A 21,029-nucleotide genomic window follows, 5' to 3' on the forward strand; every position below is an offset into this window, starting at 1 on the left:
GCCTCATTTTGTAGACATACAACTACATCAATCGTGTGCTGACAATATTTGTAGTCCACATTTTACACTCACTAATGTGTGAAGTTCCTAAACAAAATACCAGTTTTCAGCATTTATCAAGAGCACCATGTTTGATCTGTTGCTGTGAAATCCAGTGGTGTTGGTCATTGATCGCACTATTGTGTGTGGCGTCTTGGTCGTTGGTCAAGTTTGTATAGTAGAAGGTGCAGTGGAGATGAACCTGAGGATATGGCTGCTTTAGCTCCACATAGACTGTGTTAAGAGTGGAAGCCTCATGCAGCACCTTAGTCTTCAGCAGGCCATGTGGGAATTGATGCAGTATAGAACAGGATGTTTGAGTCAGCCAACACTGCCTTACCAATCCACAGTCAGAAGTAGCTTCATTCAGTTTCCCCATCTAAAACAGCCCTTCAGTTTCACAATCTAAAAAAATTATACAAATAGCAGTGGCCATTCAGCATTCTAAAAAATAAAGGATAGTCCATATCAAAGGGTAAACTTTTGAAAGAGCTTTAATGAAATCAAAATGAAAAAATTATAACCTCAGTTGTTGTTGTGTCTGTACAAACATCGTTTTCCACTCATCAAGCCCACAGTGTAATATAAAACTATATCATATACAAATCTTCTATTTTTTTTTTCACTAATTCAATTTCTGTAGAAACATTTTGAAAGGTGGATCTCTCTTCTGGCTCTTCACTGACTCCTTCCATCAGCTTCTCCCAGGATGACTTGCTCCTGAGTGGTGGGGGGCATTGGACAGAATTCCAAACTGGCAATGCTCTGTTGGCACCCTCAGTTCACTTCCCAAATCCCATCCTTCTTTCTGCCCAACTCTCTCTTATCTAACTGTACCTTATAGTCTTGTCTCAGTTGTTTATGACGGTTCATCCACATGGAGCGCTCTCGTCCTAGTTTCTCTGTCCCAGACACCGACGGCTCCTCACTCATTCAGGGACAGGATGATGTCATCCTCAAGGTCAGAGTTGTCAGAGCTGTCTGCTGGGTTGACAGAAAGACAGCAAAGATACATTTAGAGATCTGGGGGATAAATGGGACAGAATACTGTACAAGTCACTGCTGTGGTGGTAGAAAAATGACAGAAAGCAGAAACGACATGTCTTCCGCAACATTGCCCCAGACAGCGTGAGGGTCCATCTTTTTTCCCCTTTTCCTTTCATTCAGTCAATCCCTCTCAAGTGGCAGTGTCCTCACACAGCAGTAGAGTAACAGCTTTTCAAGAATAATAACATAAATGGCTACGTCATTACTAAAAAGTTTTAAGTAGCCTAGCCCTTATGACAACAGGTTTAAGTTTACTGTTTCCAACAACTTCAACCTTGCCTGTCCTGCATCCCATGCTGTACCTATCAGTGAATGTCTGAAGGACAAACTGACAACTGTTACTCACTGTTATCCAGGGCAAGGTCCCCATCTTCCTCATCGTCATCCGAGTCATCATCATCATCATCATCATCCTCCTCTCCATCCCCCTCCAGCAGGCGAGACACCTCATCGTCGGAGAGAGATAATTCATTGTTCCCGTCTTCCTCGTCTTCCTCATCCTCCCCGTTTTCGTTATCCAGCTCAGCGATCAGGGGGTCTGTGTCCATGTCATCATCAGAGTCATCATCATCATCATCGTCATCGTCTTGATCATCATCCTCCTGATAGGTACAAGTGTTCCAGAACAGCAGTGTAAGGAACATGCTTCACAGATCTTACATCTCTATATTTAGGTTGTTCTAATGTCAGTGATTGGTGATTTGATTAATTATCTACCAACATAATAGAGCTGTGCTTTTTGAAGGAAGCGGGTTTGTTGTCTCTCTTTACCTGATCATCTTCATCCTCCTCCTCTTCAGCCAGTCTCTGGCGTCCCACCTCGTACAGTCTGCACACCGTGTCTGTGTTGACAGAGTCCTGGTTCTGGATGGGAGACCGCAGCAGTCAGAAAACATACAACGGTTGTGTCAGAGGCGGTCTCCCAATACTATTCTACCAGTGTGTAACATTGGATTCAAGCCCGTTCAGATTTATTGAGTTATATTACAGATGACAAAAGACCTACCTCAATCACAGCCAGGTAGCAGTCCTTGGTGTCTGTGCAGAGGTCAAAGATATTCCTCTTCACGTCAATGGTGGCTGGGGTGGGGGGGAGAGAGGGGGGTATGTTTCATTGTCATGTAATAAATAAACCTGTCACAATAGTTCAAACTTGACCATAGCTAAAGTAGTTAATACAGAAACAAGTTGTTTGGATGGAGTCTATTCGCTTACGGAACTAAATGAATTATATTCACTTCCACAGCAAGATGCTATAGACACCAAATACATCCAAGATTATTGCTTCCCAGTTGGTGGGTCAGGAATTGTTGCTAGTGACTCATGGCTGGGTTGTTAAGGGTCGTAAAGTATAAAACTGGATAGTCAATTCCTGATAAATGCAACGGCTTGAAACTCTGGTGATGGTGTGGGTCTTAGAGCCATCTCACCAATGGGTTTGTAGTCGGTGGCGTTGAACGTCCTGAAGGAGGAGCCAAAGGGAGTCTTCGTCTGCATCTCCATAATGTCATCATCATCATCTGCCTGGAGCATCGCTGCAAAAATAACCCAACAGGGTTAGGTTCTCTACACACCACAACTGGAACACATACATAGTTGTGCTTCATATACAGAGAAAAAGCAAGAGAGGTGTATGGATGTATACAGTCGTGAAGAGGGCACGACAAAACCTTTCACCCCTCAGGAGAGTGAAAAGATTTGACATGGGCCCCCAGATCCACAAAAAGTTCTACAGCTGCACCAGAGAGCATCCTGACCGGTTGCATCACCGCTTGGTATGGCAACTGCTCGGGATCTGACCGTTAAGGCGCTACATAGGGTAGTGCGTATGACCCAGTACATCACTGAGGCCAAGCGTTCTACAATCCAGGACCTATATAATAGGCGGTGTCAGAGGAAAGCTTATAAAATTGTCAGCGACTCCAGTCACCCAAGTAAGACTGTTTTCTATGCTGCCGCACGGCAAGCGGTACCCGGAACGCCAAGTCTAGGACCAAAAGGCTCCTTAACAGCTTCTACCCACAAGCCATAAGGCTGCTGAACAATTAATAAAAATGGCCACCAGACCATTACATTAACCCCATTTGTTTGTACGCTGTGGCTGCTCGCTGCTATTATCTATAGTCGCTTCACCCCTACCTCCATGTACAAATTATCTCAACTAACTTGTAACCCCCAACACTGACTCGGTAACCTCTGTATATAGCCTTGTTATTCTTATGTTATTGTGTAACTTTTATTATCAATTTAAAAAAAATATTTTTTGGGGTAAAAACTTTTTTTTTTAAACTCTTCTTGAACTACACTGTTGTTTAAGGGCGTGTAAGTAAGCATTTCACAGTAAGGTCTACACTTGTTGTATTCGGTGCATGTGACAAAGTTAGATTCAATTTTTTATTTAGAAGGGAAAATGGGTGGCCAGATGAGATGGCCAGATCGATAGACATTGACCCATTATTTTGGCTACTAAATCAGTGTGGTGTGGGTGTGCAGAGCCTTCATGGTATCCACAAGGCTTTGGGTAACAGGATTGGGGTCAATTCCATTTCTATTGAGTCAAGTGAACTGGAATTCCAATGAAAGAAATGAAAACTCCTCCTTGAAAATGAATGGCAAGGTTAAATTCAGGTACCTGTAATGTGAGGATTCATCATGGCAAAATAACAGCTAGTTGCACACATACTGGCTGAACAGAAGTGTGGGTGGATGAATAGATCGATAGTAAACTCAGCGAAAAAAGAAACGTCCTCTCACTGTCAACTGCGTTCATTTTCAGCAAACTTAACGTGTAAATATTTGTATGAACATAACAAGATTCAACAACAGACATAAACTGAACAAGTTCCACAGACATGTGACTAACATAAATGGAATAATGTGACCCTAGATAAGGGGGTGGTCAAAATCAAAAGTAACTGTCAGTATCTGGTGTGGCCACCAGCTGCATTAGGTACTGCAGTGTATCTCCTCCTCATGGACTGCACCAGATTTGCCCGTTCTTGCTGTGAGATGTTACCCCAATCTTCCACCAAGGCACCTGCAAGTTCCTGGACATTTCTGGGGGGGAAATGGCCCTAGCCCTCACCCTGCGATCCAACAGGTATCAGACGTGCTCAATGGGATTGAGAGCCGGGCTCTTCACTGGCCATGGCAGAACATTGACATTCCTGTCTTGCAGGAAATCATGCACAGAAAGAGCAGTATGGCTGGTGGAATTGTCATGCTGAAGGGTAATGCCAGGATGAGCCTGCAAGAAGGGTACCACGAGGAAGGATGATGTTTTCTCTGTAACGCACAGCACTGAGATAGCCTGCAATGACAACAGGCTAAGTCCAATGACGCTGTGACACACCGCCCCAGACCATGACAGACCCTCCACGTCCAAATCGATCCAGCTCCAGAGTACAGGCCTCGGTGTAACGCTCATTCCTTCGACGATAAAATAGAATCCGACAATCACCCCTGGAGAGACAAAACCGTGACTTGGCAGTGAAGAGCACTTTTGCCAGTCCTGTTTGGTCTAGCAACGCTGGGTTTATGCCCAAAGGCAACGTTTTTGCCGGTGATGTCTGGTGAGAACCTGCCTTACAACAGGCCGACAAGCCCTCAGTCCAGCCTCTTTCATCCTATTGCGTTCCTGATGTAGCTCGGACAGTTGTTGTTGCCACCCTGTACCTGTCACGCAGGTGTGATGTTCAGATGTACCGAACCTGTGCAGGTGTTGTTACACGTAGTCTGCCACTGCGAGGACGATCAGCTGTCCGTCCTGTCTCCCTGTAGCGCTGTCTTAGGTGTCTCTCAGTACGGACATTGCAATTTATTGCCCTGGCCACATCTGCAGTCCTCATGCCTCCTTGCAACCTGCCTAAGGCACATTCACGCAGATGAGCAGGGACCCTGGGCATCTTTCTTTTGGTGTTTTTCCAGAGTCAATAGAAATGCTTCTTTAGTGCCCTGAGTTTTTGTAATTGTGACCTTAATTGCCTACCATCTGTAAGCTGTTAGTGCATGTTCATTAATTGTTTATGGTTCATTGAACAAGCATGGGAAACAGTTTACAATGAATTTATTTGGATTTTTACGAATTATCTTTGAAATTTTGAGTTCATGATAAGAGTGGTACTGCTGTGGGTGGATCTATCATGTCCTCACAGTGTCTCGGTCTACTGAGCTGTGGGTTGAGTCACTGATGTGATCTTCCTGTCTGGGTTGGCGCCCCCCCTAATGTCAGTTTGTTATATCTGGAGTACTTCTCCTGTCTTATCTGGTGTCCTGTGTGAATTTAAGTATGCTCTCTCTAATTCTCTTTCCCTCTTTCTTTCTCTCTGAGGACCTGAGCCCTCGGACCATGCCTACAGGACTACCTGGCATGATGACTCCTTGCTTGTCTCCAGTCCACCTGGCCGTGCTGTTGCTTCATTTTCAACTGTTCTGCCTGCGGCTATGGAATCCTGACCTGTTCACCGGATGTTCTACTTGTCCCAGACCTATTATTTGACCATGCTGGTCATTTATGAACATTTGAACATCTTGGCCATGTTCTGTTATAATCTCCACCCGGCACAGCCAGAAGAAGACTGGCCACCCCTCATAGCCTGGTTCCTCTCTAGGTTTCTTCCTAGGTTTTGGCCTTTCTAGGGAGTTTTTCTTAGCCAACCTGGTTCAACACCTGCATTGCTTGCTGTTTGGGGTTTTAGGCTGGGTTTCTGTACAGCATTTTGAGATATCAGCTGATGTACGAAGGGCTATATAAATACATTTGATTTGATGTGGGTGGATCTATCATGGCCTCCCAGTGGCTGTAGATGTGAACCAGCTGGTTAGACTCCTCTGCTCGCTCAGGGCACAGCCTTCCGGCCATATGGTTCAGCAGGGCCGTGTGGCATCAAACACACACATCTACATGCACCTTTCACATGTCGTGAAAACACAACCCCACAAGCATTCACCTTTCAACACACATCTAAAAGTCTTAGCTCTTCAACATAAGGTGGAATTTGACCAGCCTTGCTACCACCTCACACTACTTAATTTCCCACAGTCCTTACCTCCGTAGATGACCGTGCCGTTGTTGTTGAAGACGATCCTACACTGGTCCAGAGCTGGCACTGTATGGAGGAGGTGAAAAGTCCGCAGGTCCCACTGACACAACCATTAAGGAATCACACTGTCACATTATCAATGTAGCATATTGACTACTCTACCTAATACCTCTGGGATTGGGATGTACTCAACAGATGGCATGGGACAGTCCCATCTTGACATTAGACCACTTATCAGACAAACTGATGCAGACTCAGTATCGCCAATTAACTCTACAAATATGACTATAACTATTGTACAGTCTGTGAGTCGGATACAATCTCAGTGTTGACGATGACCTCCAGGCCATTGGGGTGGAACACTCCACTGATGTTCATGTTGAACTTGTCAAACTTGTGGATGGCACGAGCCGAGCGCACGTCCCACAGTACACCGTCGTTCAGCACCAGGTCGTCAGTGGGGTTAAAGGTCGCACAGTTCCTCTTGTAGTTATTGGCCAGGTCCGGGTAGTTGAGGGTCAGGGTTTTCTGCCCCGTCTGGATGTCATAGATCTGAGACCAAAAGATCAGGTGATCAGGACAACAAAAAAAACCAAAGCTTGTGTACCCGGTCATTCAGTTTAACCTTTAGATGTTTATAAAGAAGACTTACGTGGGCTATGTGTTCCTTTGTGCCAATAACTCGGTCTTGTGAGAGTTTGCTGAACTCCACATAATGATCATCTAAGAAGGAATGCCTGGAAAGAAGAATAAATAGAGAAAAATAGAAAATATTCCTTATAACCTCTGACTTCAGGCCATATAGAATAAGCCATTTAGGTTAAGTAATGATGCACCAACGTTGCTTTGGTTAAACTGAGGGCAGAAGGAGGCCCCACTACACTGTATTTTATGAAGTGAACATTCCAGCCCTAAGACAGTGATGAGGATAAAAAATAGAAAGTAACATATTGAAACACTATTTTGGACGATATTATATTTATACTTTGACTCCTAGTATAATTCTTTATTTGTAATTTGTTAGCTAGTGCTAGAGAGCTGTACCTGCGCTAACCTTCCGGTATTTTTCATCCTATAGCTTGTTCGCAATCTTTTTAAATATTGAGACACGTTTTCAGTTATTTAATTTCCATGATTGATCAAAACTAATTTCCTCATGTTCTCTCGTCTCTCTGCAGTAGACATATAGTGAGCAGTGTTCCGAACATCAATCGCAATAAAAATTACAGTATTGAATAGTGAGATTCTCAATACATATCGTATAACAACTAAGTATTGTGATAGTATTGTATTGCAAGGTCCCTGGCAATTCCCAGCCCTACTAAGGCAGTTCAGTTAGTGTGTTTAACGAATGTGTCACCCTCTTTCAGCAGTTCCATGCTCTGCTGGCACTGAGCAGCTGGACCATTGGACAGGGAGCACCATAAACACACAACCAATAGAATTAACCATAGAAATGGAATGGGTAAAGCAGTCATCCCCATTTGAAGAAATAACCAACTGTATTGATATGACAAGGTCAGTCTACTGTGTCACACTTACTTCATGATGAACACTGACTTCATGCCCCACAGTGCAGACAGAGGATAACTCCATGATGCCGATGTCAACAACAGAGAGCCATCCTGATGACAAAAAAGACAAAAGTTTCATTAAAAAAATGAATGTATTAGATATCCACAAGACATGTAGATTTGTAAATGTCCCCACTGACCCGTGATGGCTCTAGGTGTGTGATGGCAGAGCTGTGGCAGCTGTAGCTGGCCTCCTCCTGGCCTGTGAACACATTGTAGAGTTTGAGCTGGCCCGTACACGTCCCCAGCATCAGGAACCGCTCACGGGCAGAGAAGGCACAACACATGAACCCACTCTCATCCTCATCTGCCTCTCTGAACACAGACATGGGACGAAACCTGGGGGAAAGGGGAACATGTTACCCAGAGAAACCTGGGGGAAAGGGGAACATGTTACCCAGAGAAACCTGGGGGAAAGGGGAACATGTTACCCAGAGAAACCTGGGGGAAAGGGGAACATGTTACCCAGAGAAACCTGGGGGAAAGGGGAACATGTTACCCAGAGAAACCTGGGGTAAAGGGGAACATGTTACCCAGAGAAACCTGGGGTAAAGGGGAACATGTTACCCAGAGAAACCTGGGGGAAAGGGGAACATGTTACCCAGAGAAGTCCATCTAAAAACCCAATTAAAAGATAATGACGAGGACTTTGAGTCCCCAGTTTATTAGGAACCAAACATACCTGCTAAAGATGAGGTGTCTGTCGAAGCAGCCCCCGTCCACCCCTCCATACTTGGGGTAGACGACCCTGCGTGTGTTTCGGGAGGTGAAGTTGGTTGGGGCCTGGCGCCTCTGCTTGGGTTCGGGGCACTGGTGGGGGGTGAAGAGGGAGAAAGGGGGGCAGGTGGTGACAGGGTTCTTGCAGCGCGCGTGCTGCTCCCTCAGGTACTCTGTGATGATGCTGTCCAGGGCGGGGGGAGAGGGTAGGTGTCTGTCCAGCTGTTTCTTCATGGCTGGACTCTGGCTGAAGGCACCGTAATCTGACTTCTGCCTCAGCACCCGCGGCTTCTTACAGCTGGCAGGCACGGGGCATGGCGACGGGCGCTCTCGCGTGAACACGATCCGACCAATTAGGGGAGAGCCGTTGCTTTGGTGAGGGGTCAACAGGGGAGGGGCGGCCGGAGGGAGTGCGAGGAGTTGCGATGTCGAGGGACGGGGCTGAACTGACAACGGCATGGACGGATGAGAGCCGTGGCTCGCCAACCGCGCTGCAACCCCATTGGCCAGCCGAGGGGTCCGGGGGAGGGCAGGGGCAGGAGAGGCAGGAGGAGGGGGAACAACGACAGGAAGTAAAGCTGAGGAAGATGGGTGGGGGAGGATGGCCATGGGGAGGTCGGCCTCCTTGGTGAGTGTGGTGGCCGTGTCATGCAGGCCTTTGGCCACCAGGTGGTTCCGGATCAACAGCAGTAGCTCCTTCTCAGGGAAGGAGATCCTGGACTGGGCCACCACATTAGCCCTCTGCAGCCAGGCCAGGGACACATCCGTCCCTATCATGAGGGGTTTACCAGACACTCGCTTGATGAGCTCTGCCGCAAACTTGCAGAACTTGACGTGTTCGCTGCGTTTGTCTTGGAGCACAGGCTCCTTCATAAGCTGCTGGATGTGTCCGCTGCTGAAGAGAGGCAGCTTGCTGATAATCTGTCTGACTGAGCTGGAGCGGGACAGACCCACCAGGGCCTTACAGGCCAGGGCCCGGATTTGATCCGCATCTGTGATGGGCATCTTCACCGTCAGCAGGGACAGGAGCACCTACAGGGAGATGGCTATGGTTACGAGTGCATAATAACAGTACTGAGAAATCATAAAAGTAACCCAAACCATTAATGAATAGAGACAAATCAGAGACCAGTAGCGCCCAACAACATACCAGTGTAATATCTATCAATAGACAGTTCCGAAGTTAATCTTCTCTCACCTTGATGCCGTTGTTAGACTGCACCACGTTCCACATCTTGCTGAGCACGCTCTCGCTGCTCTTGGTAGTCTGGGGCAGGCGTCTGCGAGGAGTGCCCGAGATGAACTTGCCGATGCTGGACATGCGTTTGTCCGGAGCACACACACAGTTGATGACCACCTGCAGAGCAGACTTCTGGATCTCGGCGTCGTTCACAAACACCTCTCCCTCCGCCACCAACAGGACTACACTCATACCTGAGGAACAACTGAACATTAAGATTAAACCCCAAAGCAAACAGTCCTGGTCTGCTGGATAGATAAGGAGGTGTCAATAGAACGCCATGGCAGGACAGGTAACGTACCCACAGTGGAGACTGCATTACCCCCCTCCCCATCTGGCACAGCCACAGACTCAGCCATCAGCAGCTGGGTCTTCGGGATCACCGTCAGGATGCTCAGTATGTCCAGGGCATAACGCACTGTGTCACTCCTAGGGGACAACACGGAGAGAAACAGTCACACAGTATTACTCGGGTATTCACTTAAATTGTGAAAAGATATAAACAAGTGTTCTCCATAATGAATAGAGATGTATTTTAATATAGAGCAGAGTATTTTAATTATGAATACCCATAAGGCACTGGTTAGTTTTGCAGCAGCTACCCTTCCTGGGGTTATATTCTCACCAAAACATTTGTAGCATCCGAACAGTTTGGCCTACAAACTATTATGTTTATGGAAAGATGAGACTCTCACGAACACCATGGTGTTCTCCGTTTTGCTCTACAACCCCAAACAAGCGTCTTGGCAGTCGTCTGAAGTCGGCACAGCCGATCTGCCAACTTCCAACAAGGGAATCTGTACTTGCAATAGAGAAGGAAGGTTTCATTTCTTATCTGTCCTTACCTGCCATAGTATGTCCTCCAGTCACAAGCAATGGAGATGAGCTGCAGCAGCAGCTGAACACAGGACAGCTTGTGGAAGACCTCAGCTGGCTCCCAGTACAATCTGACTGGGCCGTACTCGATCAGGAACTCCATCATCTCCACCACCTGCTCATGGGTGTAGCTGCACGCCTGGGGAACAGAAGGACAATGAGGCACTTCTGAAGGAAAACCATCGCCAAGGTATATCGTGATGATGGGTTCCAGGAGGTTGGGGTCAATTCAGAAAGGGAACTTTATAAATCCCTATAGAAAGAAATTGCCAATTTAGAGCAAACACAATCACTTCAATCTCCCAACTCCGATGGGATGGCCTGTTCCGCCTACCTTGTAGTAGGGCTGAGGGTGAATGGGAGCGCCCCCCCTCAGTCCGCTGCAGGGACTGCTTGACCTGCTCCACCTTGATGGCCAGATGGGCCTCGAAGAACCTGCGCAGGGCCATGCAGGTGTGCTTGGCTGTCTGCCTGCTGGAGAAGATCTGGTCATCACTCAGCAGGGCCGCCTGGTCTTCAGGGTTTAAGATCTCCAGCGTACTTATCTGGAAACAGTAGAATTATACACAATAAGCAGCAGTGTAATACACACTGCAACAGTGAGCATGTTCAGAGAACTGATCGAGAGACAGAATTACCAAAACAGTATTTTTTTTTTTTTTACAAATATTAGAAAACCCTGTCGTAGTGACAGCGAGAGGAAACAGAAGCAAGAATAAACCAGACAGGCCCTCCTACCAGGTTGACGAGGCGTCGGAGGCCGTCCTGCCTGTCGAAGAGCTCCAGCACGGCTCGGTAGGAGAAGGAAATGGAGAAGAACATGGTGGCGTGGCAGCAGCCCGAGGCGTGGGAACACTCCAACAGCCACAAAGTGTAGCTCACCACATCAGACAGGATGGAGTGAGGCAGCATACACACCTAAGGGGAACAGAAAAACATGAAGTGAACACACAATTTGTATGGACTTAAATTTACTTCAAAGTAAATCTGTATTACACACACAGACCACAGGAACAGTTGATCTTTATGGTGTGTGTTGGTCCCCTACCCTCTCCATGGCATCCTGGTTGTAGGCCAGGTAGTAGAGGCACAGAGACACCCCTGTGGCGGCCATGGAAGGCTTGGGGATCTCCAGAAGCTTCTGAACTCCTCCATGGGCCACAAACTGGGCTGCAAACTTCTTATGCAGGAGTAGGGAGGCCAGGTACTACAGGTAGAGAATGGGAATCCTAGGATAAAGCTGGGATGTACTTTAAACAATTGAGACGCATTCTAAGTCAGTTACTGCTAGGGCTGTGGGAGTCACTCAATTTCATCAGCCAGTGACTGTCAAGCAAATAACTGTTGGGTCTCACGGTAATTGACCGTTAATTAACAAACATTCAGCATCTCCTGGCTTCCACACATCTACAGTTGAAGTTGGAAATTTACATACACATTAGCCAAATACATTTAACTCACATTTCACAATTCCTGACATTTAATCCAAGTAAAAAAAATCCCTGTTTTAGGTTAGGATCACCACTTTATTTTAAGAATGTGAAATGTCATCACATTTATTTCATCACATTCCCAGTGGGTGAAAAGTTTACATACACTCAATTAGTATTTGGTAGCATTGTCTTTAAATTGTTTAACTTTGGTCAAACATGGGTAGCCTTCCACAAGCTTCCCACAATAAGTTGGGTGAATTTTGGCCCATTCCTCCTGACAGAGCTGGTGTAACTGAGTCAGGTTTGTAGGCCTCCTTGCTCACACACGCTTTTTCAGTTCTGGCCACAAATGTTCTATAGGATTGAGGTCAGGGCTTTGTGATGGCCACTCCAATACCTTGACTTTGTCCTTAAGCCATTTTGCCACAACTTTGGAAGTATGCTTGGGGTCATTGTTCATTTGGAAGACCCATTTGCGACCAAGTTTTAAACTTCCTGACTGATGGCTTGAGATGTTGCTTCAATATATCCACATACATTTCCTAACTCATGATGCCATCTATTTTGTGAAGTGTACCAGTCCCTCCTGCAGCAAAGCACCCCCACAATATGATGCTGCCACCCGCGTGCTTCACGGTTGGAATGGTGTTCTTCGGCTTGCAAGGCTCCCTCTTTTCCCCCCAAGCATAACAATGGTCATTATGGCCAAAAACATATATTTTTGTTTCATCAGACCAGAGGACATCTCTCTCAAAAGTACGATCTTTGTCCCCATGTGCATTTGCAAACCGTTGTCTGGCTTTTTTAAAATGGTGGTTTTGGAGCCATTCTTCCTTGCTGAGCAGCCTTTCTGGTTATGTTGATATAGGACTCGTTTTACTGTGGATAAAGATACTTTTGTACCCGTTTCCTCCAGCATCTTCACAAGGTTCTTTACTGTTGTTCTGCACTTTTTGCACCAAAGTACGTTCATCTCTAGGAGACAGAAGGCTCCTAGGCTCCTCCATCCTGAGCGGTATGAAGGCAGTGTGGTCCCATGGTGTTTATAGGCCATGAAATACATCCACAGGTACACCTCCAATTGACGCCAATTAGCCTATCAGAAGGTTCTGAAGACATGACACCATTTTCTGGAATTCCCCAAGCTGTTTAAAGGGCACCGTCAACTTAGTGCATGTAAACCTTCTGACCCACTGGAATTGTGATACAGTGAATTAATTATAAGTGAAATAATCTGTCTAAACAATTGTTGGAAAAATTACTTGTGTCATGCACCAAGTAGATGATCCTAACAGTCTTGCCAAAACTATAGTTTGTTAACAAGAAATTTGTGGAGTGGTTGAATAACGAGTTTTAATGACTCCAACATAAGTGTATGTAAACTTCTGACTTCAACTGTACATCTACATTTTAGAAAGCCTAATAAATCCATGTAATACAGCCTACACCTTCAAAATAAATTCCTTATTTATTTCAGACAGGTCTAAAGAAACATGATATGAAGAAAATGTAGTCTATTTCAGAAGAACAGAATAGCATACTCTGAGTTGTCCTTATGCTAGGTCGTGATCTGGCTATGCCAAATGCCTGTGGGCTAAACTAGTTCATTTAGCAGACAAGATTTGCTTAGAATTCCATGGCATTATTTTATAGTATGAAGAACACAATTGAACAAAACCGAATAAAACATAAATATTTCTCCAAACAATTTGAGTGCGCACATGCAGCTGTTCTGTGTTGAGCAGTTAACAAAGAAATAAGTACTCCTTTCTGCGTAGTTTACAGTTATTAATGTAATCTCTTTGTTTTTTGTGCAGGCCGTACAATATTCATTAGTCTCTCATTTACAATTTGACAAGAACTTGATAATGCCTCGAATTTCACGGTGGCATTCCATTTCTGGCTGTAATTCACCTTTAAAAAATCCCTGCCTTCTCCCTGAGAGATGCGCACTCTCCATCCCGTGATCAGGTCTTTCTCAGAATACAAGCGAAGACCGACACATCCGGGACACGACTGCGAATGTCCTTCTCCAATTCCAAGGTGCATATTGAAGATTTAAAGATATATTTTACTTTGTCAGCCAACAGCAAAAGCAATCTATCCCACATAGCACAAAAGTCAACCTGTTCTATTGTGTGCGAGAAATAAATATTCCAAAGTCTGTGACAGTTGTGGGATGCAATAGATCCCAAATTAAAACAACCACAAGCATCAAAGTAAAAAATAAAAAAATAAATTACACAATGTGGCTGACAACAGATTAGAATGTTTAGCGTAAAATGTTAAACTATTAGACTATTTCTTCACATTATAAGCGCAGCAAAGCGCACATGGCAGTAGGCCATAAGCTGGAATCTTCCATTAGCTGGAAAGCACCATTATCAAAAGTGACCGCAAATGCGATTACCCATGTAATGCTTTATTATAGAAGTGAATTTATGGTGAATATTATCTTCCCAAAACTTGAAATAAAAATCCAATTTTAATTTGTCACATGCACCGAATACAACAGTTATTGGTGTTGACTTTACAGTGAAATGCGTACAAGCCCTTAATTAAACAACAACGGAGTTAAGAAAAAATGTAGAAAATATGAAATAAAAAGTAACAATTAAACCACAATCATCTTTATCACGTTGAGGGAGAGGTTGTTGTCCTGGCACCACCCGGCCAGGTCACGGACCTCCCCCTATAGGCTGTCTCATCGTTGTCAGTGACCAAGCCTACCACTGTTGTGTCGTCAGCAAACTTGATGGTGCTGGAGTTGTTCCTGGCCATGCAGTCATGAGTGAACAGGGAGAACAGGAGGGGACTGAGTACGCACCCCTGAGGGGCCCCTGTGTTGATGATCAGCGTGACAGATGTGTTGTTACCTTATCACCTGGTGGCGGCCCGTCAGGAAGTCCAGGATCCAGTTGCAGAGAGAGGTGTTCAGTCCCAGGGTCCTTAGCTTAGTGATGAGATTTGAGGGCACTATGGTGTTGAACACTGAGCTGGCTGTAGTAAATGACTAGCATTCTCACATAGGTGTTCATTTTGTCTATGTTGAGTGCATTAGGAGATTGCATCATCTGTGGATCTGTTCAGGCAGTTCGCAAATAGGAGTGGGTCTAGGGTTTCTGGGATAATAGTGTTGATGTGAGCCATGACCAGCCTTTCAAAGCACTTCATGACAGTAGTCATTTAGACATGTTCCCTTGGTGTTCTTAGGCACAGGGACTATCGTGGTCTGCTTGAAACATGTTGGTATTACAGAATCAGTCAGGGACAGGTTGAAAATGTCAGTGTAGACACTTGGTCAGCTGGTCAGCGCATGCTCTGAGTACACGTCCTGGTAATCCGTCTTACTCACATCGGCTACGGAGAGCATGATCACAGTTGTCCGGAACAGCTGACGCTCTCATGCATGTTTCAGTGTTACTGAAACTCACACGCTGCGTATGTATGCCAGTTAAGCTCTAAACCCCTTGTTAGGCAGATGAATGTGCTTAATTTAAGAAGTTATTTGGCCACTTTAGTTGTGATACAAACCTTATTAAAACATATAGGCCTTTGGGCTAGGTTACATGAGGTGTACGACTAGGATTCGAAAAAGTCGCAAAAAAAAGGCTGTTTCTTATGCTGGGCATCATTCACAAGTGATAATATATCATTCACAACCCATCAGACTATTCATGATTTCATCATGTCTTCACATATACTAAAAAATGTCCAAAAATCAGTCAAAAGTTTGTACACACCTATCCATTCAAGGGTTTTTCTTTATTTTTACATTGTAGAATAATAGAAGACATCAAAACTATGAAAACATGGATCATGTAGTAGCCCCCCAAAAATGTAAGAAATCAAAATATGTTTTACATATTTGAGATTATTCAAAGTAGTCACCTTTTGCCTTGATGACAGCTTTGCACACTCTTGGCATTCTCTCAACCAGCTTCACCTGTAATGCTTTTCCAAACATGTTGAAGGCGTTACCACATATGCTGAGCACTTGTTGTCTGCTTATCCTTCACTCTGCTGTCCAACTCATCCCAAACCATCTCAATTTGGTTGAGGTGATTGTGGAGGCCGGAAACAAAAATCTCAAATTTGCACTCATCAGACCAAAGGACAGATTTCCACTGGTCTAATGTCCATTGCTCGTGTTTCTTGGCCCAAGCAAGTCTCTTCCTTTTACTGGTGCCCATTAGTAGTAGTTTCTTTGCAGCAATTAGACCATGAAGGCCTGATTTCACGCAGTCTCCTCTGAAAAGTTGATGTTGAGATGTGTCTGTTATTTGAACTCTGTGAAGCATTTATTTGGGCTGCAATCTGAGGTGCAGTTAACTCTAATGAACCTATCCTCTGCAGCAGAGGTAACTCTGGGTCTTCCTTTCCTGTGGCAGTCCTCATGAGAGCCAGTTTTATCATAGCGCTTGAAGGCTTTTGTGACTGCACTTGAGGAAACTTTCAAAGTTCTTCAAATTTTCCAGACTGACTGGCCTTCATGTCTTAAAGTAATGATGGACTTTCGTTTCACTTATTTGAGTAGTTCTCGCCATATTAAGAACTTGTTCCTTTACCAAATAGGACTATCTTCTGTATACCACCCCTACCATAACACAACTGAAATTCCACAAATTAACAGGGCACACCTGTTAATTGAAATGCATTCCAGGTGACTACCTCATGAAGCTGGTTGAGAGAATGCCAAGAGAGTGCAAAGCTGTCAAGGCAAAGGGTGGCTACTTTGAAGAATCTCAAATATATTTTGATTTGTTTAACACTTTCGGCTACTACATGATTTCATGTGTTATTTCATAGTTTTGATTTCTTCACTATTATTCTATAATGTAAAATTAGTAAGGATAAAGAAAAACCCTGGAATGAGTAGGTGTGTCCAAACTTTTGACTTGTACTGTGTGAGTAAAATTTATATTGATTTAGAATGGACCATTATCATGCAACTGTCTCAAAAAATGGGCAGGAGAAAAACAACATGTTATCTATGCACTTGAATAGAGAATGGAGGATTTTCCAGTGATTCATTTTCATGCCAACCAGTTAAGGCTATACTCCTGTTGTATGGTTGAGAAATGTGCTTAATATTAGGAAAGTTGAGAAATAAATATAGTTGGCCTAGCCTATAGAAAGCGGATGTGATCCTCCTCTTTTCTCATGCAATTGCATACCCTATAGAAAAGTTGTGCAACATTAGCCCATGGGCTCTCATGAAGTGTATGATTAGATTTTCAATAACATTTGCATTAATGTCAGAGTGATTAGAGGGACAATATAGTGCCGAATACCAGGCAGATAGCAAGTTTGGTAGGCTACTAATGACCAGCAGCATCTGAGCTTTGAGAAGACTAATTAGCGTGACTATGGTCCTTCTGTAGCTCAGTTGGTAGAGCATGGCGCTTGTAACGCCAGGGTAGTGGGTTCGATCCCCGGGACCACCCATACGTAGAATGTATGCACACATGACTGTAAGTCGCTTTGGATAAAAGCGTCTGCTAAATGGCATATATTATTATTATTATTATTATATTAAATGGTCACGTGGAAATTGGCTGCCTTCCTGACTCGTGACTGCCCGTAATGCGGTCACCGCAACAGCCCTAGTTGTAGTAAGGTTACCTTGAGAGCCTCAAAGGTGAGCTGTACATCGTTGGTCTGCTTCAGGTCCATGTAATGGATGAGCAGCTCACAGGCTCCCATCTGCATGAAGACAGCCAACAGCTGAAAGACAGAAAATAATACAGAGAAATTAAACATTTATGCAGAGTACTACCTGTATGTCTAGCAGCCTTCAGTTATTTATGGCATAATGTCTTCAACGAGTACAGTACTAGCTCTTATAATAGAGTTTGACAAGACTGACATCTGCTGGTAGGTTTATGTAGCAGACACTAACCTCCTGGTACTCCCCCAGAGGGGTGAGGTACTGTAGGATGAGCCTCTGCTCCATCTCCGGGGTCAGAGGATAAAGGTGATAGTTGTTCCCAATCACCCAGGGGCTCATCTCAGACCAGCTGCTGTTGGACAGCTCGCTGAAGTTCCTCTCCGGCTCCGGCAGGGAGAAGTTCAGCTTCTGTTTCACCTTCCGTCCATTCTCCCTCTCCGCCCTCCTCTTGAGGTGACTGCTGCCCTCCGCCCTGCCATCTGGGAAGTCCCGGTGGGACAGAGACTGCGGGGCAGACACAGGTTTCATCAGGCCTTTAATGGACGAGCTGGTGCAGCTGCTGATCTTGTGGGAAGAGTTGTCAGACTCATTGCTGGGGAATGGGCTCTCCTCTATGTCCTCCTCTGGTCCCTTCTCTGTTCTGTTATTCCCTGGGGGGAAGGGGTTCTCCTCTCTGTCCTCCTCTGGTCCCTTCTCCACCCTCTCTGTGCCGTTATTCCCAGAGGAGAACGGGGTGTCCTCGAAGCCTCCGTCAACAGTCTCCTCATCCAGAGGAAGGAGAGGTTCCCCCAGGGCCTTCCTGGGACTGGGCCGTTTAAACTCCTTCCTGTTCTCAGTGTCCTTGGCCTGCAGCTCACGTAGCCGCTGCAGCATTAGAGGCACCTGAGAGAGCGAGAGAGATGCATCTAGCGTCATTCAGAGATACGGATGGACACCATGGCGCCCACATGTGGCAACACAAGGTCAAATTAAATTGAACCCACATTGCAGTATTTATACAAGATCTTATGTTCATGTTGTTAAACCTTCTCAGAGGCTTAATAAAAACACCTCATAATAGGGTTTGGTCACTGACCAGGACTGAGTTCTCCTCCCTGTAGTTGGCAGCGATGTCCTGGTTCTCCATGGCTCCAGCCAGCAGGCCCGTAGCATAGATCATCAGGGGTTGCTCAGCCTCCTGGGCCCATTTAAACAGCCTCTCCACTATGCCCTCCTGTCACAAACACAACATCATGATTATTGAATAGGTTGAATATTCTAGCTAACTAAATCTATAAACATGTTTAAGTGCATCTCCACAGAAGCAGGCTGTAGCATACCTTCTCCTGAAAGACCACAGCGGTCTCCAACCCAGGCATGATGTTCTGCAGCAAGCGACAGGCTGCCGTGTTAAGGGTGAGCTCTCTGCTGGTCATCACATAGCTATTCACCAGCTGGAAAAAGACAGGAGTTGAAATAACATGCACTGACCAGATCATCAATTTACAAATAATACTAAATAAGTATAATTGTTTTCCATTCTTACCGCATTCATGAAGTCATCATCTTTGAACAGGATCTTAAGCAGATGACCCAAGACGCATTCTGGATCAGCTCTCCCTAAGTGACAAAAGGTGGAGAGAATTAAAAATATACAAAATGTCAACAACTATCACTTTCGCTAGCTATAGTTAATTATATAGCTATGAGTACACACAACAGAAATAAAACATCTTACCAGGGTGCCTGTCATCAAAAGGATCAGGATCAGCTTTGTGATATTCCTCAGTCTCCCTCTCCACCAGCTCTGAGATCCTGAGAGGAAAATAAAAACCCATGATATATTCAAAATAGACAACATATTCCTAAATGTCCAGAGGCTTTAAAACAAACAAACATCCATCCCTTCAAGTAATGTGATCTGAAAAAAGTAAGTGCATTTTTGTTGTTGTTGAAACTTCCCATAATATCCACATTATCCTCCTTTATTACACAGGCACTCACTTGGTGAGGATGTTAACCAGGTCTGGTGTGCTAGCCTGCTGCTCCCCCTCCCACTTCTCCAACCAATGCTCCAGCAGAGCAGTCAGCTCTGCCTTGGAATCCACGCTGGCAGATGCCGACGCCATGGTGTGGCCTAAATACACAGAAAACACATGATGAAAGAATGTGCAAAACACTGGATTGGTGCAAGCAAGATGGAAGCATTGAATGTTGACAGAAAAGTGGTAGGAAATCAATCTAGCCCATATCAACATTTACAATGACAGGCAACTTACGGATAGTCACTAACACTAGCTTACTTACTTGGCCTTCTCCTGAAATAAAATATATTTAATGCATGATCGATCTATGCACACAAACCACGACTTCCTCTCCAGTTGCAACCAGTGACTCAAAGGGGACCTTTCTTTGGGCTTCAGTTCAGAACAGATCCAGTCAGACAGCTGCATAGGTCCCTAGAGACTACAACGGTCAACAGGTGATTTGGTCATGATGCTAGAAACCATCCGATAGCTATCTAAACGTTACTGTGTAGTAGCTACTAGTTAGCCTATTTCTAACGTCAGCTTGCTACCGTTACTGTCTCCGGAATATATAGCTAAACGTTAGCTAGCTACTGTACAGGATGACAAGCAACACCGTCATCGGTACGTCGATAGCGAACTTATTTCTTAGATAAACTCTGCAGGTGTGAAATACCCCGTTTAGCTAAATGTACCAGCTAGATAGCTAGCTACGGGTATTCGCTATATAGAGTTACGACGTTGGAAAATCTGTTTAAGCGAAGTTACACTTAGTTCAGTGTTCAGAAACTGCTGTTTGCATTGATTGTGCACACGAGCTAGCTACAAGACCGCCCAGAGTAGACAGTTATTAATGTGCGAGACAGCATTGTTGGCTAACTAACGCTAGCTATGTAGCTAGCGAACACATTATTAGCATGTTATGCGAATGCGTACCTTGATATGCTCAATTTTCCCTCGCTTTCCTTATTCCTTCCACACAAAAAAAAATACTTTTTAAAATCCCGACATACACTTGCTAGCTAGACCTGTATTGTTAAAAACAATACAAACTGCAGCTTCGCACAGCACCTTATCACTTGTTTTAGCACAGCCTTGTTCGGGGTTTATTATGGCGAACACGTTCTACACGGTTGTCACGAGTTACCACAGCCACAAAGTCAAAATTGGATATATCGTAAAAATACATACTTTCTTTTGTTGCTTTTTGGTCTTAATTTAATTTAAGGGTTATACATAAGGTTTGTAGTGTGGTTAAATTTAGGTTTAAAGTCAGATTTTAAGAAGATAAATTGTAAAAAAAGGGAGAAAAGAGGCGGGGTTTATTCCTTTGTGGCTGTGCTAACCAATGACGACCGTTTACACGTCAAAGTTTAGCGCCGAC

The 21,029-nt window shown here is 44.8% G+C and overlaps 1 protein-coding gene across 1 annotated transcript; it reads right to left on the reverse strand.

Moving 5' to 3' along the window:
- Positions 1-515: 515 nt before the first annotated feature.
- LOC124045625 (DDB1- and CUL4-associated factor 1-like) lies at positions 516-20,896 on the reverse strand. Its single transcript, XM_046365062.1, is given in 26 exon segments — positions 516-1,023; positions 1,433-1,688; positions 1,858-1,950; positions 2,093-2,166; positions 2,517-2,621; positions 6,135-6,228; positions 6,447-6,680; positions 6,781-6,865; positions 7,671-7,753; positions 7,843-8,041; positions 8,385-9,451; positions 9,618-9,853; positions 9,961-10,088; positions 10,505-10,674; positions 10,870-10,905; positions 10,907-11,080; positions 11,274-11,453; positions 11,584-11,742; positions 17,594-17,695; positions 17,871-18,521; positions 18,715-18,852; positions 18,959-19,072; positions 19,165-19,238; positions 19,357-19,433; positions 19,623-19,755; positions 20,582-20,896. Coding segments are annotated over 25 exon segments (4,713 nt in total). The 5' UTR covers positions 19,748-19,755; positions 20,582-20,896; the 3' UTR covers positions 516-964.
- Positions 20,897-21,029: the final 133 nt, after the last annotated feature.

The sequence above is a fragment of the Oncorhynchus gorbuscha genome, linkage group LG10 (genome assembly GCF_021184085.1).
Source record: "Oncorhynchus gorbuscha isolate QuinsamMale2020 ecotype Even-year linkage group LG10, OgorEven_v1.0, whole genome shotgun sequence".
Classification (NCBI taxonomy): Eukaryota; Metazoa; Chordata; class Actinopteri; order Salmoniformes; family Salmonidae; genus Oncorhynchus; species Oncorhynchus gorbuscha.